The following is a 25,094-nucleotide window of genomic DNA, read 5'->3' as shown; positions in this document are numbered from 1 at the left end:
ATTTCCTGCCCAAGTCCTAGAATCAACCATTTCTCCAAGGAGCCCTGGTACCTTTGGTTGGAGAATGGTATTAAAAACCAAGATTTGGGTGTTAGGTGTACTTGTTAGTATTGGGATATCATTGCTTACAGGCCCTCTTGGTAGACAGAGAAAGAAGATATATGGGTATATAATAACCCATGCATATATATGCATCTCTTTCTGTCTCTCTCCATATATATATATGTATGTATGTATATATATATATATATATATGTGTGTGTGCGTGTGTGTGTTCTATATGTTTTAAAATATATTTATATATAGAGAGAATTTTGTCTTTAGTCTTACAGACTCCACTCATTTCCAAAGTTACCTATGCCAGTGCCTTATTTTTCCATCCCTTTCAGTGAAGTTGTTTCATGCATTTGTGATACACTTAGATTCTTTTATCACATCCTGTGTTGTGGGAATGCTATTATAAATGACACTTTTTTATTTTTAAAAATTTTATTTGTTTATTTATTTATGGCTGTGTTGGGTCTTCGTTTCTGTGTGGGCTTTCTCTAGTTTTGGCAAGCGGGGGCCACTCTTCATTGCGGTGCGCGGGCCTCTCACTATCGCGGCCTCTCTTGTTGTGGAGCACAGGCTCCAGACGCGCAGGCTCAGTAGTTATGGCTCACGGGCCCAGCTGCTTTGTGGCATGTGGGATCTTCCCAGACCAGGGCTCGAACCCGTGGCCCCTGCATTGGCAGGCAGATTCTCAACCACTGCTCCACCAGGGAAGCCCCAAAATGGCACTTTTAAATAATCAAATTCCAAATTGTTCATTACTGGTATATAGGAAAGCAAGTAACTTTTATATATTAACTTACATCCTGTGATCTTGTGGCCAGGAGTTTGTCAATGCTTTGGCATTTTCTACATAGACCATCATGTCATCTGCAAATATAGTTTTATTTCCTCTATTCCAATCTGTATACTTTTTATTTCCTTTTTTGTCTTACTGCACTAGCTAGGACTTCCAGTATGATGTTTAATAGGAACAATGAGAAAGGACACACTTGGCCTGTTCCTGACCTTAGGGTTAAGTGTCTACTTTCTCACCACTAACTATAATGTTAGTTTCTTGTATTCTTTATCAAATTGAGGAAGTTCCCCTCTAATCCTAGTTTGAGAGCTTTTATCATGATTGGGTGTTGGATTCTGTCAAATGTTTTTTCTGCATCAAATAATAAAGATCATATGATTTTTCTTCTTTAGTCTGTTAACATGTGGTGGATTATATCGGTTGATTTTCAAATGTTGAGTCAGCCTTGAATACCTAGAATAAATTTCACTTGTTTGGTGCCTAACTTTTTATACATTATTGGATTCAATTTCATAATATTTTGTTGAGGATTTTGTGTCTGCGTTCATTAGAAATATTGGTCTGTAGTTTTGCTTTCTTGTAGTATCTTTTATCTGGTTTTGGAATTAGGGTAATATTGGTTTCACAGAGTCAAGTGTTCTCTACTTCAATTTTATGGAAGAGATTGTGGAGAATTGGTATTATTTCTAACTTAAATGTTTGGTAAAATTCACTGGTGATTTCTAAATGTTTACTGGTGATCCTTAAATATTTGGTAGAATTTGGTCCTAGTGATTTCTATCTTTGGAAGGTTATTAATTATTGATTCAATTTCTTTAGTAGATACAGAACTATTCAGGTTATCTTTTTCCCCTTGTATGAGTTTTAGTAGTTTGTACCTTTTGAGTAATTAGTCCATTTCATCTAAGTTATCAGATTTGTAGGCATGGAGTTGTTAATAGTATTCCTTCATTAAGAAGATAATGTCCATGGAATTAGGAGTGATAACCCCACTTTCATTTCTGATATTTTAATATGAGCCTTCTTTCTTTTTCTCTTGGTTACCCTGGTAAGAGATTTAACAGTTTTATTTATCTTTTCAAAGAACCAGCTTTTGGTTTTGTTGATTTCCTCTGTTGTTTTCCTGTTTTCACTTTCCTTGATTTTGTCTCTAATATTACTTTTTTTCCTGTTTGTTCTAGGCTTAAATTACTCTTCTTTCTTTAGTCTCCTGAGGAGAAAGTGTAGGTTATTGATGTTAGAACCTTCTTCTTTTCCATATATGCATTTAAGCTAGAAATTTCCCTTTAAGCACTACTGTTGCTTCATCCCAAAGATTTTGATATGTTGTATTTTCATTTAGTTCAAAACATTTTTACATTTTTCTTGAGAATTCTTCTTTGATTCATGTGTTATTTAGAAGTGTGTTGTTTAATTTCCAAATATTTGGGTTTTCCATCTATCCTGTTATTGATTTCTAGTTTAATTCTACTGAGAGCATACTTTTATGATTTCTATTCTTTTAAATTTGTTAAAGTGTGTTTTATGACCTAGAATAGGACTCTCTTGGTGAATGTTCTATATGAGCTTGAAAATAAATATGTTCTGATGTTGGATGGAATGTTCTATAAATGTCAGTTAAATCAAGTTGATTGATAATACTGTTCGACTATATCCTTATTGATATTCTGCCTGCTTAATCTGTCAATTACTGGATGGTGGCATTGAAGTCTTCAACTCTAATAATGGATTTGTCAGTTTCTCCTTTCAGTTCTTTCAGTTTTTGCCTCATATATTATGATACTTTTGTTAGGTGCATACATGTTTAGGATTATTATGTGTTTTTCTCAGAATTGATCCCTTATCATTATGTAGTGCCTCTTCTGATCTCTGATAATTTTCCTTGTTCTGCTTTGTCTGAATGTATGTAACTACTCCAGCTTTCTTTTTTTGTCCAGGTTTCTTCTGATTAGTGCAGATGTTTCTCTGTTGCTTTATTTTAACCTCTCACTCTTTATATTTAAAGTGGGCTTCTTGTACACAATATATAGTTGGGGTTTTTTAATCCACTCTGATAATTTCTATCTTTAATTGGTGTATTTAGACCATTCACATTTAAAATGATTCTTGATATATTTGGATTTAATATCAACCATGTTTATAACTTTTCTATTTGTTGCCAGAGGCTTCTTCTGCCTTCTCTAGTTTTTTTTCATACATTTATTTATTTATTTATTTTTATTTTTGCCCGTGTTGAGTCTTCATTTCTGCACGTGGGTTTTCTCTAGTTGCAGCGAGTTGGGGCTACTCTTCATTGCCGTGTGCGGGCTTCTCATTGCAGTGGCTTCTCTTGTTGAGGAGCACAGGCTCTAGGTGCAGGGGCTTCAGTAGTTGTGGCTTGCAGGCTCTAGAGCTCAGGCACAGTAGTTGTGGTGCACGGGCTTAGTTGCTCTGTGGCATGTGGGATCTTCTGGACCAGGGCTCGAACCCGTGTCCCCTGCATTGGTAGGCAAATTCTCAACCATTATGCCACCAGGGAAGCCCCCCTGCCTTCTCTAGTTTTAATTGAGTATTTTACATGATTCCACTTGTCTTCTCTCTTAGTATATCAGTTATATGTTTTTAAAAGAATTTTCAATGACTTTCCTCGAGTTTACATTTTTAACTAAGATCAATTTCAAATAACACTCTTTTGCTTCACTTATATGTAGTACAGATACCTTATTACAGAATGTTCATCATTCATTTCATTCATCCATTTGCTACAGTCACTTAATACATTATTACTTTATTACTTTAGATAGTTAGTTTTATATCAATTAAGAATAAGACAAAAGATTTCATTTTACTTTCATTTATTGCATTTCCATTGCTCTTCCTTTATGTAGATCTGAGTTGTTGGCCTGTACCATTTTTCTGCTGCCTGAAGAAAATCTTTTAACATTTCCTGAAGGAAAGGTTTGCTGATGCTGAATCCCATCACTTTTTGTTTGTTTGATAAAGTATTTTATTTCTCCTCCACATTTGAAGGATTATTTCACTGGGTATAGAATTTTAGGTTAGTGGTTTTTTCTTTCAACACTTTATTTACACAGAGAGATAGGAGTGTTAACACTGAAATGGAGGGTTTATTTATTCTCCTTGTACTTCTGTCAAATTTTATTTTATTTATTTTGAGGTCAATTTAATAAATGCATACAAATTTTAAATATCATGAGGTGACACTCCTTATGTCTTGTAATGCTTTTTGCTTTAAAGTCTATTTTGTTATTAATTTAACTGTAATGGCTTTCTTTTGGTTAGTGTTTTCATGGTTTTTTTTCTGTGCTTTTACTTTCAGTCCTTATGTATCTTTATATTTCAGATAGTCTTTTGTAAGTAGTATATAGTTGGGTTTTTTCCAGTCTGAAAATCTTGGTTTTTTAATTGTTTCCTGTAAACCATTTACATTTAATATACTTACTGATATTAATACTGGATATAACCATTGTACCAAGTTCTGTCTCTATGTCCCACCTGATTTATGTTAGTTTTTTCTTCTTTAGGATTGGTTATTTTCTTATTTTTGCCCCTCTATTAGCGTAGAAGTTTTACACTCTTACTCTTCCGTAATAGTTATCTGGCAGTTATAGCATACAGTTTTGACTTATTAAAGTCTTGACTAATATTAATTTACACACTCCCTAGATAATGCCAGAACTTTAAATACTTTTACTCTAGCTCTCTTGACTCTTATGTTGTCAATATGAATTAACAAGATAATATTATTTTATATAATATTGATTTAAATTTATATAGATATTTAGCCTTTTAATTGCTTTTTTTCCTTTCTTCACCCCAATCTTCCATCTGAGATCATTTTCCTATTATCTGAAAAATGCCCTGTAGAATTCAGTACTTACTTTGGTTTATGCCTGTTGCTGGAAACTCTCTCTTTTTATTTGTAAAGCTTTTATTTCACCTTCATTTTTGAAGGGTATTTTTGCTGGTTATTAATTTCTTGGTTGGCATTGATTTTCTTTCAGGATACTAAAGATGTCATTTCACCATATTCATGCTTTCATCATTGCTGTTGCAAAGCTAGTAATTAGCCTAACTTTTGTTCCTTTTGAGGCATACTCTTTTTTTTTTTTGGCTACCTTTATGATTTTTCTATTTGTCTTGGATTCTCTGTAAGTTCACTATTATACATTCTATATGTGAGTTTATTTTTATTTATGCTGTTTGGGATTTGTTGGACTCCTTGGATCTATGGATCAATGTCTTTCATCAGTTTTGAATAATCCTCAGCCATTAATTCTTTAGATTGACTCTTAGCAATTCCATTTCTCTTTTCCTTCTGGAACTCCAATTAAACATGCATCAGACCTTATCATACCCTCCTGTCTGTATTTTTCATCTTTTTGACTACCCATGCAGCCTTATGGATAATTTCATCTGAATAGAATTTCTAGTTCTTTAATTCTCTCTTGGGCTGCATCTAATCTGCTGTTAAGGCCATCCACTGAGTTTCTAATTTCAGCTTAGTTACTTTTTAGTTTTGGAGGGTTTTTTTTTTCCTACTTTTTCTGATTTCTTGTTCCCTGTTGAAATTTTCAAGATTGGATTTTATTTATCTGAATACAGTAAGCATTGTGGTTTAGTAGTCTGTATCTGATAATTCTAATAATTCAAAGCTAATGGATCTGTTTGTGTTGTCTATTCTTTCTGGTGCTTTTTACCTATGATGGGTTTTGTCTTTGTGTTGCTGCTTATCTTTGTGTATGGGCATTGTATTTAAACAACTGTTCATTGAAATAATTTGAGGCCTAGGATGATGGAATCTTCCTCCAGAGAACATTTTGTTTGCATTGGTCAGGTCTGTAAGGATGCTTCCTGTCTAAAACCACCTTAATCTATACTCAAAACTTAAACTTTACTAGTCCACCTAGATGTTACAAAGCCAAGCTAAAAAACTTTGTGAGGGCTAGTTTATTTTCAGTTTACAGTTACCCTTAAAGTGAAACATTTGAAGTTCCTAGGAAACCCCTCCCATTTTAATAAGCCTTGGGCTTTGATTTTTGTTACTCTAGTGCTTTGAGTCTGCTGAATATTCAACTCACTTTGACACTGATTTATTCCTAACCTTTATTCCTTAACCACAGATGACCTCAAGAAATATATAGCTAACCTTATGAGTACTAAAAGAAGACACAGTGAATTCTTCTTTCACCTCATGTAGAAAAAGAGTTCTTAACTATGAATCAAAATCTAGATGCAATAAAAGTCCAATAAATGTGACTACTTTTTTTAATGCATGGCAGAAATACATCATAAAGTCAAAAGGCAACTAACAAACTGGAAGCAAATATTTGCAACTTATATAACAGATAAAGGCCTAATATAGTTAATGTGTAAAGAACACTTGAAAAGTGTGAAGGACCAACAACCCAATAGAAAAATGTGGAAAAGACATGAACAGACAATTCACAATGATATTTAAACTGTTGTTAAACAGAAATGCAAAATAAAATGCCATTGATATAATACTTCTCACCTATCATATTAGTGAAAAATAGAAAGTATGTCACACACTATGTTGGAAAGGGTGTGGGGAAATAAGCACTCTCCTATACTGCTGGTGGGAAAGCAAAAATGGGTCTGAGACTCAAGGGAGGGAATAACCTGGATATGTAGATTTGGAAATCATCTGTGTTTAGAGGGAAATGAACAGAGATCAGCCAGGGAGCGAGAACACATGGACTGAGAAGAGCAGAGGCTCAGGACATAGCTGCTACTCAAGGAGGCAGCACAGCTTCCTGGCGGGCACCACCACCGGGGCTCTGGAGTCAGACGGAGCTGGTCTTGAAAGCGGGCTATGGGGCTCCGTGTGGAGCGCTCTTGGCAAAGTCAGGTACCCTCCCTGTGATCAGCTGTCACAACTGGGAATAAAGGGCGTCTCAGATGGATGCTGAGCGAGAACCTGAGTTGCGCCAGGTAAAGCACCTGCAGTCAGGAAGCCTCCCCTGACCTGCTCTGTTGGTAACTCCCCCTTTTCCACACCCTCCCCACTAGCTTGTCCGCAGCTGTCCGGTCCCTGTGGGATGTAGGTGAGGGGGCGGGGCGGGGGAAAACGGGATCGGGTGACGCGGCGCTCACGTGACCGGCAGGGCGCCGACGTGGGCAGCAGCCCCCGCGCCCCCCCACCCGCCCGGAGGTCTGGTCCCGTCGCCCTCGCGGAACCAGCTCCCCGAGCTGCCCGGGTGGCGGGCGAGGGGCGAGCGGGCTTAGGCGAGCCAGAGGAGGCGCAGGCCCGGCCCGGGCGCTGCAGGTCAGTGTGAAGGTGGGCGCTGCTGGCGGCCCGGGTGGGGGTGGAAGCGGATGGGACTAGGATCCGGCAGCAGCGGGAAGAGGGGAAGGGGTCCCGAGATGGGTGAGGGGGGGCACGGGGCGCAGCGTGGGCAGGTGGGGAGGGAGGACCCTGCAACTGGCCCCGAAGCCTCTTCGACGCCCCTCCTCTGCGCCCTCCATCCATTTTTGAGCCTGAAATGCGGGGGGAGTGCGCCCTCTCAGTGCGACAGTGAAACGTAGACAAATTCTGAAAATAACTCCCTTTCATACTCTCCACCCTGGAGGAAATATTGACTTCAGCGTAAAGGGTTGGGGGTGGGGCAGGTTGCTTGCAGTGGAGGAAGACCCAGAGATCCAAAATAGTTTGGAAAGCATCCTGGTCTGGTGCCTGAGGCCTGAAAAGTAATGGCAGCTTGGATGCAGGGGCGGTGGGGGAGGAAACGTTGCATGAGGAGGGCCGAAATTCAGGAAAGGGACTTCAGTCCACTGACCCTGCAGCCCCTCTCTGTCTCCTGTCTGACTACAGGTCTGCATGTCTGTTCCCAGCAGTCTGCAAGGCTAGAAAAGGAGGAGGAACCTGCCCAGAATCCCTACAGGTCAGCGAAAGGAGGGAGAGGCACTGGACAGGCACAGGGCTGGGGGCCGGGTGTGGAGGGCACAGCCTGGGCAGAATTTGAGGGCCCCACTGCCCATCCCCCCACCATATGTAATATACACACTTTCTGCCACGCTGAAGGATGGTACAAGGTGGCAGGGCCTGCCAAGGAAATGGTTGGCTCTCAGTGCAGGAGAAATGGTGGGGAAAAGGGTGGCCAGAAGGCACACTATGCTGGGCCAGGTCAGGGGAACGCTGACAAGGGTGAGATGCCAGTACTATCCGGACCTGCATTCCACCCCTAAGCCCTCAGTCTCCCTTGTTTCCTCTCGTCTCTCTCCCCTCACCCCACCCCACCCCATCCCCCAGGATAGGAAAACGAGGGGACATCTCAACATGGAAAAACTCTGCAATGAAAATGAAGGAAAGCTGGAAAGCGAAGGAAAGCCAGAAAATGAAGTAGAACCTGAAAATCAAGGAAAGTCAGATGAGGAAGAAAAGCAAGAAGTGGAGGGGAAGTCAGAACACGAGCTCCAGAATGAGGGACGGCCAGAAGAGGAGGGACAGCCAGAAGATGAGGGGAAGAGAGAAAAGCAGGGCAAGTCTGAAGCTGAGGGAAAACCACACGGTGAAAGCAAGCGGGGATCCCAGGCAAAGCCAGAGAGTCAGCCGCGGGCTGCTGAAAAGTGCCCCGCTGAAGACTATGTGCCCCGGAAAGCAAAAAGAAAAACGGACAGGGGGACTGACGATTCCCCCAAGGACTATCAGGACAACTTACAGGAAAGGCATCTGGGCAGTGAGGAGATGATGAGAGAATGTGCAGATATGTCAAGGGCTCAGGAAGAGCTAAGGAAAAGACAGAAAATAGGTGACTTTCATTGGATGCAAAGAGATGTACAGGATCCATTCACCCCAAGGGGCCAACGGGGTGTCGGGGGAATGAGGGGCGGAGGTAGGGGCCAGAGGGGCTTACATGATATCCCATATCTTTAATGCCTTTGGCCTTCAATTCTGACTCCTCTGATGAGAATATCGCTGACCCTGCTTTCCCTGGCAGGCATTTGCCAGGCTATGTGCTTTAACCTTAAGCTGATACTTTGCTTTAGGTGTCACTCTCGTTACCAGCAGGCTTTTGATCCAACTACAGTGCTCTCTGTGTTTCAGTAGGGGATTTTCACCCACGTGCATGGAAGAGATGTTCATGGTACACTGTAAAATAACAATAAAGAAAAAACAGTTTTCAGAACCAAATATATAGTATCAGCCCAATTTTGTAAAAATATAAACATTTGCACAATACATTTGTGCACAGAGAAAACTCTGAAAATGTTTGCACTAAAAAGGAGGCGATGGTTTTTTCCTGCATGGCAGCCAGAAAATAGGTCTCACCTGCACTCAAAAATGAATTCAATCGCCTGATGGTACCTCCATGCCATTCCCTTCCCTTGCAGGCGTGCCCATCCCCTGTCTTCCCCTAGTTGTAACCATGTCAGTCTTCCCCTAGTTGTAACCATGTCAGTTGGGCACTGCTACACCTTCTCCTAGGTCCTCTACCATCCTATGGCTCCCAACATGTATGATTCTCTTTTTCTTTGCTCACTCATCTCCACTTTTTCTTAAATGATATGGATTATGTTTGTCATAATAAAAAACCTAGAAATCAACACATGATAAACAATTGAAATGTTCTGTGAGCTTATGAGGGCAATGAAGACACTTAAAATTCCTGTTGTCAGAATGTAAAATGATAAGTAAAACATTACCTCTGGGACTCATAGCTAGAGGAATCTACCTGACAGTTGTAACAGATCCAGTGCTCTAAAGGTCAGTCTTGTCATCTGTGAAATGGGAATAAAACTTGTCTGTATTGGGTGGGCTCCTTTGTAGCAGTAGGACCCTGGACCTTGTCAGACACTCAGGGGAGGGCTGAGAGTAGGTCTCACCTATGCCCAGGAACAAGTCCAAGTAGCTGAGAAGAGACTGCCACTCTTCTCTGGATACTACCATATCTGCTGGCCACTCCTGTTGTGCCCTGTATCCTCTGCTGACAGCTACTGATATGATGGAGTCCTCATGGTGACAAAGCCCCTCTGATTCCCTATAGTTCCCAAAGGGCCAAAGCCCCTATTTGACTCCTATAGGAATGTAGGTTAACCCCCTCTTCCAACTTCAGAGTTGTATCTACCCTGGTGGTACTGCCCCAGGGCTGTTTGGGCTCCACTATATTGCATAGTTCTTAACAAAGTAGTCATTAACATTTTTAGTTCATTTTATATTTGCTTATAGTAGTTTCTTATCTCTTGACTCATATATTTTGGGTCCACTGGGGGTTGTATCCTGAGACAAATCTGTGGACGAGATAGTGGATGATTATTTGAACTACACACCACAGTACCTCAGGGAAGCCACATGTAACTTTACATACCTTTCTTAGTGTGAGTTTTCGCTCTAAAACGTCTCCTGGTTGGCTTCCTACACAAAATCAAAGGACTTGTCCACACATAATCAGAGAGGGTTACACAAATGAGTTTCAAGCTGAAAATATCCCTTCCCATTCCAAACCAATTCCAACTGAGAAGTGTAACAGTGCTGTTAAAAATATTAAAAACTCTCAATGTTAGGCATTTTTATTTAACCCACTAGTATGTTGCTTTTTCCAAAGACTTTTTTATTCATCCTAACATACCTTACACTGTACTTGACACATATACTTAATAAATTATGATTGAATCAGGAGCTCTGAGTTTAAAAAGATACACTGTTCATGGATTACAAGGCTCAATGTGTTAATATGGTAATTCTCTCCAAAAGTGATCTATAAAAAATTCAATGCCATCCCAATAGAAACCTCAGCAAACTGCGATTCTAAAGGTTCTATGGAGGGCTTCCCTGGTGGCGCAGTGGTTGAGAGTCCGCCTGCCGATGCAGGAGACACGGGTTCGTGCCCTGGTCCGGGAAGATCCCACATGCCGCGGCGCAGCTGAGCCCGTGAGCCATGGCCGCTGGGCCTGTGCGTCCGGAGCCTGTGCTCCGCAACGGGAGAGGCCACAACAGTGAGAGGCCCGCATACCGCAAAAAAAAAAAAAAAAAAAAAAAAAAAAAAAAATAAAGGTTCTATGGAAAAGCAAAGGAACAAAGTTAGAGGACTCACTACCTGATTTCAGGGCTAACTATAAAGCTACATTAATCAAGACTATGTAGTATTTGCATAAGGACAAACATATAGATTGATGGAATAAAACACAGTCCAAAAGTAGACCTACATATATATGGTCAATTCATTTTTTAAAAAGGACCCAACAATTCAGTGGAGACTTTTTTTTTTTTCCCGTACGCGGGCCTCTCATTGTCGTGGCCTCTTCCGTTGCGGAGCACAGGCTCCGGACGCGCAGGCTCAGCGGCCATGGTTCACGGGCCCAGCCGCTCCGCGGCATGTGGGATCTTCCCGGACCGGGGCACGAACCCGTGTCCCCTGCATCAGCAGGCGGATTCTCAACCACTGCGCCACCAGGGAAGCCCTCAGTGGAGACTTTTCAAGAAATGATGCTGGAACAATTGAATGTTGTCTTGGTCAGTTTGGGCTGCTATAACAAAAGTACCACAGACTGGAATTTCTCATAGTTCTGGAGTCTGGGAAGCCCACGATCAAGATGCGGGCAGATCTGGTGTCTAGTGAGGGTCAGATTCCTGGTTCATAACCAGATGTCTTCACATGGCAGAAGGGGCAAGGAAGCTCTCTGGGTCTTTTTTATAATGAAACTAATCCCATTCATGAGGGCTCCACCTGCATGGCCTAATTGCCAATTACCATACAATTATTTGGTAATTCCAAATACCATCCAATTGGATGAATTTCAGGGTTACACAAACATTCAGTCTATAGCAGACATCAATATACAAAATAAGTACCCTTACCTCAAACCATACACAAAACATGAATTCAAAATGGCTTACAGAACAAAATGTGAAACACAAAATTATAAAAACTTCATTTAGGGAATTCCTGGTGGTCCAGTGGTTAGAACTCTGCATTCTCACTGCCAAGGGCCCAGGTTCGATCCCTGGTCAGGGGAACTAAAATCCCATAAGCCATGTGGTGTGGCCAGAAAAATAAAATAAAATAAAAATTAAAACTTCATTTAAAAATAGGAAAAATATGGAATAGTTTGTAGGTTCAGAGTAAAATATTATTGCTTATTAATTATGAAGTGGTTTAATGATTTTTTTTTGAAATTAACTTTCTGCCACTATATACTTAATAGGCTCCAGAGGTTTCTCCTACTAAGAAAGGGGAAAAGGCAAATGCTAATGATAAAACATTTATATGCGGACAATAAAATTTAAGATATCATTAAAAAATTAGGGAAAAAAGGGTAATCCTGGATTAGCATATGACTTGAATCCGTGCCATATGACAATTTAAGATAATAACAGAACAATGAGGGTATTGAAAAATTTCTGTGAACTTCAAACAAGTCTGGAATATCTATACTAATAACATATACCCATACATATATAATCTAAGACGGCTTAATACTTATTTGACAATGTTTTCCATGTAATTTAACATTCCAAATAAACCTAATTGTTTTAATATCTCTTTTATAAGGTGAGAGATGATTTTTTTTGAGATTTTCTAAGTACCCGCTGGGAAATCTCAAAAATAGTTTGAGGTCAGAAAGAATCCATTTAGAATTTGATTTTGGGAAGTTGTCAAAAATTCCAAAAGTTTGAACCTTTGATTAAACAGGATCACAGATCAATATGAAACAATACTTAATTATCTATTTAACCATTTAACCAAAGTGACAATAAAAGATATTTTAAGGTAAATACAGAAGGTTATAAAACTGTGAAAAAATATAGCTCTTTTCACATTGAGAAGAATCAATTCTCCCATGTAATCAAAGATCTGATAAAGATAATATGAAGCACAAAAAATTATTTTGGTAAGACAAAATCTTTGCTTTCCAGGCAGATTACCCAAAAGGTAAAGAGAAACATTTCACAATCTCTTATCAAGAGAAGACCAATAGTCCAAACACTTTTTCTTTTTAACAGAGAGTAAACCAAACTCTAATTTTGCACCAGTGTCCTTTTTTATTTTTCTTTTTTGGCTGCGCTGCGTGGCATGTGCGATCTTAATTCCCCAACCAGGGATCGAACCTGTGCCCCCTGCAGTGGAAGTGCAGAGTCTTAACCACTGGAACTCCAGGGAAGTCCCTGCACAAGTGTACTTTTGATATTAAGCCTCATTCTTTAAAAACTTACAAATAAATCCATTCTAATCTTAGCCAGCTGGACCATGCATAAAAGTCCTTTCCCAAGATTCCTTTTCCTCAAACGTTCTACCCACTCAGGTTTTTTTCCCTGTATTTTCCTCTCTCTCATTATGGAACACCCAGTAATTCTACTTTAGAACAAAATTACTCTTTTTCCCTTAACAAAAACATGTCTTTCATACCTCTTCTTATCCAAAACACACATCCTGTTTTCCTTACCTACTTTTCATACACAGTTGTTTCCTTTCACCCTTATTATTTCTACTATTTTTTTTGGGGGGGAGTGGTACGCGGGCCTCTCACTGTTGTGGCCTCTCCCATTGTGGAGCACAGGCTCCGGACGCGCAGGCTCAGCGGCCATGGCTCACGGTCCCGGCCACTCCGCAGCATGTGGGATCCTCCCAGACCAGGGCACAAACCCGCGTCCCCCTCACCGGCAGGCAGACTCCCAACCACTGCGCCACCAGGGAAGCCCTAGTATTTTTAATTACATATATTGATTAGCTTTCTTAACCCTTAGAAACCTTAATTTCTAGTGAAACTAAAAAGTAAGCAATTGTGGACTGCCTGTTACACAACCATTCTACGGATTGGTAATTTTAAAAATATATTACATGATTTCTAAAAGTATATCCTTCCTGATAGTAAAATTTGCCGTATGACACAACACATGTTTGCTGATAGACAGAAATATCTTCAGTTCCTTTATAAGAAGATGCCAAAGTAGATAAACCTATGCTCAGTAGTTTCAGTATTTTATTTTATTTGAAAATGATCTATATGGGAACATAAGTATATGTATAACTGATTCACTTTGTTGTAAAGGAGAAACTAACACACTATTGTAAAACAGTTATACTCAAATAAAGATGTTAAAAAAAAAAAGAAAATGATCTAGATATTCAATGCATATCCATCATTATTAGTGTAACTTTAAGGTTTCAAGTTATCAAAAAGATTTTTGAAACTATTTTTAAGTAGACATACCATAAAATATAATTACTGTTGGAAAATTCACATATAAACTTTTAATTACAGCTATATAATTCATCTGTTTAGGTTACTCATGAAAATTTCATGAGGCATTAAACAGCTAACCATCAACTTATTTTTCTTGCTAACAAATCCTGTAACAGAAATAACATGACTTTTAGTAAACCTGGCTAGAATAAAAGCTGTATGTTTGCATTATATTTAAGGCTGATAACTCTGAAGACGTGCCTGTTTTAATTAAACCAACAAAGTTAAACTAGCTTTTATTTACCAAAGATTATCCTAGACCACATGAACTTGAAAAACTTTTGGGCTAGTTTCTATATTTCTGAGAGAACCTTTTTTTTTACTGGATCAACAGCTCAACAGCTCAACTTTTAATTATCCAAATTCCAATATTAAGATTCAGGGGCTTCTGAATTCCATGATTATAGGCACCTGGCATAAACAAGAGTAAATTTTCTCTGCAACAAGTTTACATCATCCTAAGCCTACAGTCAATTTGATCAACAGTCTGTCTACACAGTAAAAGGTAGACAGGTACAAAATGAGCACAAACAACATGAAAAAAAAAAAAACTCAACAGAAACAACACACAGCAAATATAGATCTATAGGAGTTTCAGACACTAGAATTATAAGACTCAATTTAAAAACTAATTTTCTGGGCTTCCCTGGTGGTGCAGTGGTTGAGAGTCCACCTGCCAATGCAGGGGCCGCGGGTTCGTGCCCCGGTCCGGGAAGATCCCACATGCCGTGGAGCAGCTAGGCCCGTGAGCCATGGCCGCTGAGCCTGCGCGTCTGGAGCCTGTGCTCCGCAACGGGAGAGGCCCCAACAGTGAGAGGCCCGTGTACCGAAAAAAAAAAAAAAAACAAATAAAAATAAATTTTCTGGGACTTCCCTGGCAGTCCAGAGGTTAACACTCCATGCTTCCACTGCAGGGGTTGCAGGTTTGATCCCTGGTTGGGGAACTAAGATCCCGCATGCTCTGCGGATCAGCCAAACAAAAAAATTAAATAATAATAATAATAATTTTTCTTACTAAATAGGAGATAAAAGACATGATTGAAAATTTCAGCAGGTAACTGGAAATTTTAAAAAAACATGAAATAGAAATTCTATAACTAAATTTTTTAAATTTATTTTGTATTGAAGTATAGTTGAATTACAATGTGTTAATTACTGCTGTACAGCACAGTGACCCAGTTATACATATATATACATTCTTTTTCATATTCTTTTCCATTATGGTTTATCACAGGATACTGAATATAGTTCCCTCTGCTATACAGTAAGACCTTGTTGTTTATCCATTCTATATATATCTGTTTGCATTTGCTAATCCCAAATTCCCAATCCAACCTTCTCCCACCCCCACCTTGGCAACCACCAGTCTAGTCTATTCTCTATGTCCGTGATTCTGTTTCTTTTTCATAGATAGGTTCATTTGTGTCATATTTTAGATTCCACATATAAGTGATATCACATGGTATTTGTCTTTTTCTTTCTGACTTACTTCACTTAGTATGATAATCTCTAGTTGCTGTACCACCCTGCCTTGATTACTGTTGTTTTGTAGTAAGTTTTGAAATTAAGAAGTACAGGATATCCTATTTTATTCTTTCTATACTAAGATTGTTTTGTCTATTCTGGATCCTTTGATTTTGAAATCACTTTGTCATTTTCTACATAAAAGCGAGATGTGATTTTAATAGGGATTGCATTGAATCTGTAGATCAATTAGTAATATTACCATTAGAACAATACTGTCTTTCAATCCATGAACATGGGATTTATTTCCATTTATTTAGATCTTCTTTAATTTTTTTAACATCTTTATTGGAGTATAATTGCTTTACAATGGTGTGTTAGTTTCTGCTTTACAACAAAGTGAATCAGTTATACATATACATATGTTCAACAACATTCTGTATTTTCAATTTATAAGCCTGGACTTTCTTTTGTTAAACATATCCCTAAAATATTTTTTCTTTTTGATGTCACCACAAATGGAATCATTTTCTTCAGTTCTTTTTCAGATTGTTAATTTCTATTATAAAGAAATACAATTGATTTTTGTATATTGATACTGTATCCTGCCACAATGTTCCACTCTTGTATTAGTTCTCATAGTTTTTGAATGGATTCCTTAGGATTTGCTATGTACAAGATTATGTTATCTTCAAATAGAGATCCTTTTACTTCTTCCTTTGTTAACTGGATGCCTATTTATTTATTTATTTTTGCCTAATTACCTTGGCCAGACCTCTAGTACAACCTCTAGAAATGGCAATAGAAGACATCCTTGTCTTGTTTCAGTTCTTAGAAGGAAAGTTTTTAGTGTTTCACCCTTATGTATGATGTCAGTTGCATGTTTTTGTAGGTTTCCTCTATCAAGTTGAGGAAGTTCCTTGTATTCCTAATTTGTTGAATATTTTTATCATGAAAAAGTGCTGATTCTTGTCAAAAGTTTTTTCTGTATCTGTTGAGATGCTCATGTGGTTTGGGGCCTTCATTATGTTAATATGGTGGTTTATATTGACTGATTTTGTGTTATACCAAACTTGCATTCATGGGATAAATTCCACTTGGTCATTGTGTATAATCCTTTTTATATATTGCTGGATTCAACTTGCTGGTAATTTGTTGAGGATTGTGTTTATATTCATGAAAAATAATGGTCTGTATTTTTGTTGTTGTTGTACCTAGTCTTGTTATGATATTAGAGTGATACTGCTCTCATAGAATCAATTGGGAAGTTTTCCTCTTCTATACTGTTATGGTAGTGAAACAAGGAGACCATTAAACTGAGGTGGCTCTAATGACTTGGTAATCTATGTAAGCAAATAAAAACCTAAGCCAGAGTCAGTTCCTATAAGTTTCTCAAGGTTAAGAAGAACACAGATGTAGAGAACAAACATATGGACAACAAGAGGGGAAAGTGGCGGGGTGGTGGGGGTGGTGGTGTGATGAATTGGGCGATTGGGATTGACATGTATACACTGATGTGTATAAAATTGATGACTAATAAGAACCTGCTGTATAAAAAAATAAATAAAATAAAATTTAAAAATTAAAAAAATAATACTAAAATAGAATAAGAACAACTAATCACAAGCAGCCAACTAGGCTTTCCCAAATAATGCAACCACTTAAGCTATAGCAAATCAGATAACTTTTTTGCTTTGCTTCTGTGTCTTCTCTATAAAATCCTTGCCCCTAGGTCCCATTGGTGGAGTGCTTTTAACAACTTCTGTTTTTTTACAGCCCAATTTGAATCAATGTTTGATCAGATAAACTCTTAAAATTCTTAATATTCTTCAGATCTTTTAATTGTCCTGGTGTCAGAAGTGGGATCCAAAGGAGATCAACAATGGCCCTAAGGAGAAATGAGCAATTAGCAAGAGTAGATACCTGCTGATCCCATTGTGCTCATTGCTTTCTGTCTGTGTCTGGAGGTTGTGAATAAGTCCCTCATGGATATCCAAGCTCTATAGCTTTTGCATTATGAGGATCTGACTTTACTTGAGCATTTATTTTTCCAGACTGGGTCTGCAGTTGGACTGGTCTGACTTAAACTGGACTGGGCCAGTGTGAGGCCTCAGGTAAATAAATTTTGTTTTAACAGGGAAAAAGAAGATATCGGTTCATTCGAGTACAAGGAGTCAGGGACTACTCCATCTTGGATTCCAGCTAACTATATGTATAAAAATTATGGGCCCAGAGCCTGTGTTTGTCTGAAAAAAATGGTTTAACCTTACCAAAGACAATCTTTAATTACAGTGGCCACAGTGAGAAACTTTTAACCTAGATGAGCTCAGCCATTTACAAGGTGCCCTAAAGAGAAAGGATTCTCAGCCAAGTACTCAGAAGGGTAGAGAGAAAATTATTTTTCCTCCCCTACAATTTCTGATAACACAGATGGGACGCTCTGGGACACCTCACTTGCTCTGCAGCCTATAGATGAGACCGCAGGAAAACTGACAGAAGCCAGTGAAAGGTAAGAATTCTGACCAAAGTCAGCTCTCCTGGATCTCAGTCTGTAGTATCCAGTTAAGAGAGGAAGGTAAAATTTCATGGTGTCCCTTTTTTTCCAAATTCGGACTCCTGTGAGTTTGGTTTTGGGGTACCCATTTTTTATCAATCCTTTCCATCCCAGGAACAACTATTACTTTCCCATGTGTCTCTCATTTTGTGTACTGAGGACTTGGCTTGGCTTTCTTCCCGTTGGGGCACACAAGTCATTGCTTACATGTACAGGCAGCTCAACCGTCAGGTTTGGGCCCCGAAGAATATGACCAGACAGAAATGTGGGTTGCACTCCATTTATGGCTAGTGTCCTACTGACTGTTGCCAGCTCTCAGGGGACTTGTCCAAGTCTTGCTTTCTTTTGGTTATCTTTGCAAGTGGGCCTGGATCATGGGAGAACTATATCTTTTCACCATCTTTGGGGAAGCTTCATGTGTCCACAGTTAAGCCATAAAAGGCTTATTGATTTTAATTGGAAGTAACTTGATAGGAATACATTCGGCTTAAAGGTAAAAGGAAAAAAAAAATTTAAAGAGTTCAATACTGCCAGGAATATTTACTATTTCTAAAAACCTTACAAGATATTTGAGAAAATTTTTCTTTAAAAGAACTCTTGTCAGAAGTTTGCCAAATTGGAAGCTGATATTCACAGCCTGACAGGAACATTTTTAGGCCTTCTCCCCTAAGCTAAAATGGAACTATGTACCCAGAATGGAAAAAAACAAAATGAAACATTCTGAAGTCTTTGTGGAAAGATTTACTAAAACAGACAGATTTAGTAAAAGATTTACTAAAACACCAGGACTTCCCTTCCACCCACCAATGTAGGGGACACGGGTTCAAGCCCTGGTCTGGGAAGATCCCACATTCCACAGAGCAACTAAGCCCATGTGCCACAACTGCTGAGCCTGCGCTCTAGAGCCCGCAAGCCACAACTACTGAGCCTGCGTGCTGCAACTACTGAAGCCCGCACGCCTAGAGCCTGTGCTTCACAACAAGAGAAACCACCACAATGAGAAGCCTGCGTACTGCAACAAAGAGTAGCCCCTGCTTGCTGCAACTATAGAAAGCCTGTGTGCAGTGCCGAAGACACAATGCAGCCAAAAATAAATAGAAAAATAAATAAATAAATAAAAGATTCCTCCTGCCAATGCAGGGGACATACGGGTTCGAGCCCTGGTTGTCTAGGAAGATCCCACATGCCGTGGAGCAACTAAGCCCATGTGCCACAACTACTGAAGCCCATGTGCCTAGAGCCTGTGCTCCACAACAAGAGAAGCCACCGCAATGAGAAGCCCGCACACTGCAACACTGCAATGAAGAGTAGCCCCCACTCGCTGCAACTAGAGAAAGCCTGCACACAGCAATGAAGACCCAACGCAGCCAAAAGAAAGAAAGAAAGAAAGAAAAGTGAAAAGACAACCCACAGAGTGGGAAAAAATACTTGTGAATTGTTTATTCAATAAGGAACTAACTTCCAGAATATATAAAGAACTCTGGAAATTCAACTATAAAAAGACAAATAGCCCAATTAAAAATGGGCAAATTACTTGAATAGGTATTTATGAAAGACATATAGATAACCAATAGACACATGAAAAGAAGCTCAACATCATTAGTTGTTGGGGAAATGCAAATCAGAACCAAAAGGAGAAAACTCTTCATATACAATATGATGGTTAAAATGAAAAGGATGGAATATAACATGTTTTGGTGAGGATAATGAGAAACTGGAGCCCTCAAACATTACTGATGGGAATCTAAAATGTTGAACCCAACTTGGAAAATAGATTGGCAGTACTTCAAAATGTTAAACATAGACTTCTCATATGACCCAGCAATTCCATTCTTTGTATATACCTGAGGGAAAATGTCATAGCAGCATTGTTTATAATAGCCAATAAAAAAGTGGAAGAAAACCCCAAATGTCTATCAACTGAATAAACAATATGTGGTATATCATATAATAGAATATATTTGGCAATAAAAAGGAAGAAGTACTGATATATGCTAGAACATGGATGAACCTTGAATGCAATACGCTAAGTGAAAGGAGTCACAAAAGACTCCATATTTTATTACTTAATTTATAAGATATTGTCATATCAGCAAAGCTATAGAGACAGAAAGTTGATTAGTGGTTGCTTGGGGCTGGCAGCAGGGTGGGTATGATTGGTAATGGATACCAGGTTTCTTTTCAGGATAATGAAAAATGTTCTAAAATTAGATTGTGTGATGGTTGCCCAACCCTATGAATATACTAAAAACCATTGATTGTACACTGTACATGGGTGAATTTTATGGAATATAAATTATAACTCAATAACACTGTTGAAGAGAAATTATTATGTAATAAATATAATAACGCACTGTGGGTTTATAACACACGTAGAAGTAAAATGTAAGACAACAACAGAAAAAAGGATCAGAAGAGGGATACACAGGTGTAAAGTTCTTCCATTATCCACAAAGTCATATAATATTATTTGAAGATATCATGTGATAATGTTACTGAGTCCAAGCTTGGTCTCCTCGCCACATGACAGGCCAATAAATCAGGAGACTAGGTGTTGAGGCAACAAATATGACTTTATTTGGAAAGCCAGGTATTCAAGAAGATGGCAGACGAGTGTCCTTATCAGGGTTTGGATGCTAGTTTCTTTTATAGAACAGAGATGGGGAGGAGGTGAGGAAGTAAAGTAAAAAGGCCATAAGTCTTGCAAAATATTTCCTGGTTTTGGCCAGTCTCAGGGAGGGGATGTGTTAGTTTGTTCTTTTCTGTAGCCATTCACAGGTGGGCAGGGTTAGGGTGTTTCCCTGTAAGCTGAACAAAGGTACTTTAGTTTAACATTCAGGCAGAGGGGCAGGGTTCCCCGAGGCAGGCCATCATGTATGCCTATAGCTATAGACAGAACAAAAGCAATGGAAAGCTAAGGTCAAAGTAAAAGAAACAGATCCAACATGGAGTCAGATTTTGTTCTTCCCTGTTAGAATAATATAAAATAAATACTGCAAACTCCAGAGGCATGGCTCAGATATTTTACCTGGAGGGAGAAGCCGACTGTAAAACAGAGAGCTCTAAATCTCATCCCAAAGGAAATGACTTCGTTTAACAGTGTGAAGAAGATCAAGCCTAAAGGAGCTCTTGAAAACAGTGGAGGTTGTATTGTGTGGTATAATAAAAATATACATTGGGTCTTTGTCTCTAGTTCCTGGCATAGAGCTCCTAAAACTCTTGGGGTTTCCTAACTTATAGAATTGTCTTTTGTTATTCATAATGAGCCCCTTTTGATTACATCTGAGTTTATACTAATGAGGTGACTCATGGTGGGGCCCCAGATAGCTTCAGGACGGGGGCTGGCCACCACAAAGACCAAATAAATTATTAGAGGGGTGTGTGGACAGAAAAAAAGTTTCTTGCCATTCTGGTAAACAAGATGTTGCCCACTATCAAGCCATCAGCCACTGCAGCCACCCCCAACAGTGCACCCTGAGGGGAATTCAGGATGAAGAAAAACAGGGCATTGGCCCTAGGTAGTTAAGATTCATATCAAAGGAAAAATTTCAATGAGCCCAGACTCTTGCATCTTCCCATATATAGAAAAGCACTAAAATCATTAACTTGAGATGTCTGTTTTTGTGATTAGCAATAACTTTTTGACGTTTGAGTACATGGGTTTATTTTTGTTTTTGTTTTGTTTTCAGCAAAAACTCCTATATATCCTGCCTCCTCCCTTATCTCTTTGGAACAGTTCCTCAGAGCTATCTGAGAGGCTGTATCCTGGGCTATAGTCCTCAGTAAGGCCACTGAATAAAACACAATTCTCAGCTTTTAGGTTGCGCATTGTTTTTCAATCAACAGCTAAAACTTTCAGTGCTAACACCCTGCCCCTCTTCCCTGACCTCTGGAGAGGGAAGAAGGGCTGGAGATTGAGTTCAATCACCATTGGTCAATGATTTAATCAATCATTCCTATGTAATGAAACGTCCATAAACCACCCTAAATGACAGGGTTTGGGGAGCTTCTGGGTTAGAGAACACATGAATGTGCTGGGAAAGTGGTGTGCCTAAAGAGGACAAGGAAACCCTGCATTTCTACTTCCCCCAAATACCTTGCCCTATGCCTCTCTTCCATTTAGCTGTTCCTGAGTTGTATCATTTAAAATAAACCAATACTAGTAACTAAAGCATTTTCCTGAGTTTTGTGAGTTGTTCCGGTAAATTATCGAAACTGAGGAGGGGGTTCATGAGAACCCCCAAATTTGTAGTCAGCTAGGCAGAAGTGTAGGTAGCCAGGGCACCCCATTTGTGGCTGTTGTCTGAAGTGGGGATATTCTTGTAGGACTGAGCCTTTCACCTGTGATGTGTTAGTGTCAGAATTGAATTGAATTGCAGAACACCCAGTTGAAGAATCAGAAAATTGGTTGGTGTTGAAAAACACACTGCCTTTGGTATCAGAAATGGTGTCAGACAACACCACACATGGTGAAAAGCAATTGAGAGGACATTGGTAGATTCATCGGAGATATAGACTAAACTGTAGGTCAGCTCATTTAACAGAGAGAAACTGGGAAAGAGAGAGCTAGGAGGAGACCTGGGGGCAGAATTAATCTGTCTGCAGAACAATTTATGCCTCAGGGCCTTGTTGAAAACAAGAGAGCAGTCAGCAGGCAATTAGTGGCGTTTTACAGCTGTGTATGGTCAGGGACATAGAGAGCCCTATCAAAACCAGTCATCCCAGGATGACTGTGGGCATACCTAAAGCTGTGCCCACTGAGGAGTAACACAAGAGGTTTCACACCTCTTATGCATGTGGGCACAGGCATTATTTATTTAGAAACCAGCTGGATCATCAAAAATAATCTAAATTCTCTAAAATTCTCTAGCTAGTCACTAAACAACATGTAAATAACAATAACAAGCCCCAGATGGGGAGGGGGAGTTGCTACAATATATTATCTAAAATGTCCAGTTTCCAACAAAAAATTATGAGACATGTAAAGAAACAGGAAAGTATGACATATATCAGAGTAAAAGCAGGTAACATAAATTGCCTATGAGAATGAACAGATGTCAGATTTAACAAAGACTTCAAAGTAGCTGCTATACATGTGTAGGGCCTTAACTATACTTACACCCCTACTTCCCTATCGATACTTTTGAGCTTTTTCGGCTGGCAATAAGATACTGGAATGTCCCCCCTGGGCAGAAACCGTTCCGAGCAAACAAGTATGGCGGGGGGATAAGACCTCGAGCAAACAAGTATGGCGGGTGATAAGAATGATTAAGCCAGAGTTTAAAGGTCGCCCTAGCCAACCATAACTCATGTGACTCAACCCCCCCACCACAAAAACACGAAAATGTAAAGTAGGCATCCGACAGCTAACCAATCAAGGAACTAGAGCCAAGACCCCACTCCGGTAAATGTAAAGTAGGCATCCGACAGCCAACCAATCAAGGAACTAGAGCCAAGTCCCCATTCCGGTCTGGAACAAACAAACCAATGAGAAAAAAACCCTTGATATATCCACACTTTGCATAATGAAAAATAAAAGCTATAAAATGTATGTGATTCCGCTTGGGGGGGGTTCCTCTTCGGCCTCCTGCGTGAGGACCAAGGAACCCCGGTGCACCGGCTCCTAATAAACCTCTTGCGTGTTGCAGCGACTCTCGACTCTTGGCGGTTCTTGGGCGAGCTGGGATCCCTCAGAGACCGTTCAGGTCTAACACATGTAATCACAGAACTAAAAGGAACCATGATTAAAGAGGTAAAGGAAGATACGATGAAAATGGGAAACCAATAAAGAGAAATTATTTTTTTAAAAAAGAACAAATGGAAATTCAGGAATTGAAAAGTACAATAACTGAAATGAGAAATTCAACAGTGGATTTAAACTGGCAGACTAATTAGTGAATCTGAAGATAAACTGATAGATATTAATCAATCTGAACAACAGAGAGAAAGAAGGTTGAAGAAAAATGTACAGAACCTCAGAGAAATGTGTGACACTATTAAGTGCTATATTGGTTAAGGAAATGACTCCCAATGGTAACTCAAATCCAGAGGAGCCAAGTGAAGAGATCCAGAAATTATTACAGCAGGCAGGTAGCTAGGTATGAGCAGAGAAATTGGGGCAGGGGCCAGGTGGCAGGAAATCATGCACCTTGTAAACAGTGGGGTTCCACAGGCAGACAAAGGAAAGCAGGAACCTCCACACTGACAGGAAACCACACATTTCAGGTGATAAGTGTCCAGGTAGCAGACAAAGAAAAGTGAGGAAAGACTGGAATCTCCTGTCAGAATGTAACCTGTTGCTCTCATTACAATAAAAATAATGTAACCATTATGCTCTCATTACAATAAAATTAGCCTTACAGATAAGAAGTACCCATCATGCACCCATGCCATGACACTCCTGATCTAAGCTAAATAAGTACAATAACCCCTCCTCCCCTTGGGAAGATGGAGCTGGGATGAAAAATCAGGGAATACAACCTCCAAACTCCTCCTTCTCCAGTGAATATTCCACCCCTTCATTTGTATGCCCCTCATAACTGGCTTACCAAAGAAATCCAGGGCAGCAGCTCCTCACCTGTCTGCCCACTCTCCCTCTGAGAGTGTATCCTTGCTTAAATAAACTCTCACTTTACTTTCTTAACCTCTCTGCTTCATCTCCGAATTCTTTCTTGATGAAGAAAGAACCTTAAATTCACTGGGAACAAAATGATACGTTAGAAGGTTAATGTAACAAAAGCTATGAACATATACTAGCTTTCCTTTCTTCTCTCCAAAGTTACGTAAAGTAATAATTATAACAGTGTATTGTTGGGTTTGAAGATGTATGGGTGTCATATATATATATTGAGTTAGCCAAAAGTTTTGTTCAGGTGTTTCCGTAACATCTTATGGAAAAACCCAAACAAACTTTTTGGCCAACCCACTATAACAATAAAATCAGAAAGGAGGAAAGGGAATAGAGTTACACAGGAGTAATTTTTCTGTATCTCATTAGAATTAAGTTAGTTATAAATCTGA

At 39.3% G+C, this 25,094-nt stretch overlaps 1 protein-coding gene and 1 long non-coding RNA gene across 5 annotated transcripts in view; one reads left to right on the top strand and one right to left on the bottom strand.

Annotated features, from left to right (window-relative positions):
• The window catches only part of LOC131747875 (uncharacterized), a 52,881-nt gene that overhangs the window by 14,197 nt on the left and 13,590 nt on the right, over positions 1 to 25,094 (bottom strand). The gene's annotated exons all lie outside the window — the stretch shown is intronic.
• TCEAL3 (transcription elongation factor A like 3) lies at positions 6,783 to 9,005 on the top strand. Of its 4 annotated transcripts, none has more exons than XM_059049935.2 (3): positions 6,783 to 6,805; positions 7,686 to 7,755; positions 8,124 to 9,005. In XM_059049935.2, exon 3 carries the CDS (start codon positions 8,151 to 8,153, stop codon positions 8,745 to 8,747), a length of 597 nt encoding a protein of 198 aa, XP_058905918.2. In that variant the 5' UTR covers positions 6,783 to 6,805; positions 7,686 to 7,755; positions 8,124 to 8,150; the 3' UTR covers positions 8,748 to 9,005. The 4 variants fall into 4 exon arrangements, with proteins under 4 accessions (XP_058905918.2, XP_066879938.1, XP_066879935.1 ...); XM_067023834.1 differs by lacking the exon at positions 6,783 to 6,805 and adding an exon at positions 6,991 to 7,139; XM_067023836.1 differs by lacking the exon at positions 6,783 to 6,805 and adding an exon at positions 6,991 to 7,151.

The sequence above is a fragment of the Kogia breviceps genome, chromosome X, assembly GCF_026419965.1.
Source record: "Kogia breviceps isolate mKogBre1 chromosome X, mKogBre1 haplotype 1, whole genome shotgun sequence".
Lineage (NCBI taxonomy): Eukaryota > Metazoa > Chordata > Mammalia > Artiodactyla > Physeteridae > Kogia > Kogia breviceps.
Note: the sequence above shows the minus strand (reverse complement) of the source record. Positions and strands in the feature narration are given on the sequence as shown.

Coding starts and splice junctions, on each gene's coding strand:
- TCEAL3 (XM_059049935.2), top strand. CDS start 8,151: ATGGAAAAACTCTGCAATGAAAATGAAGGAAAGCTGGAAAGCGAAGGA.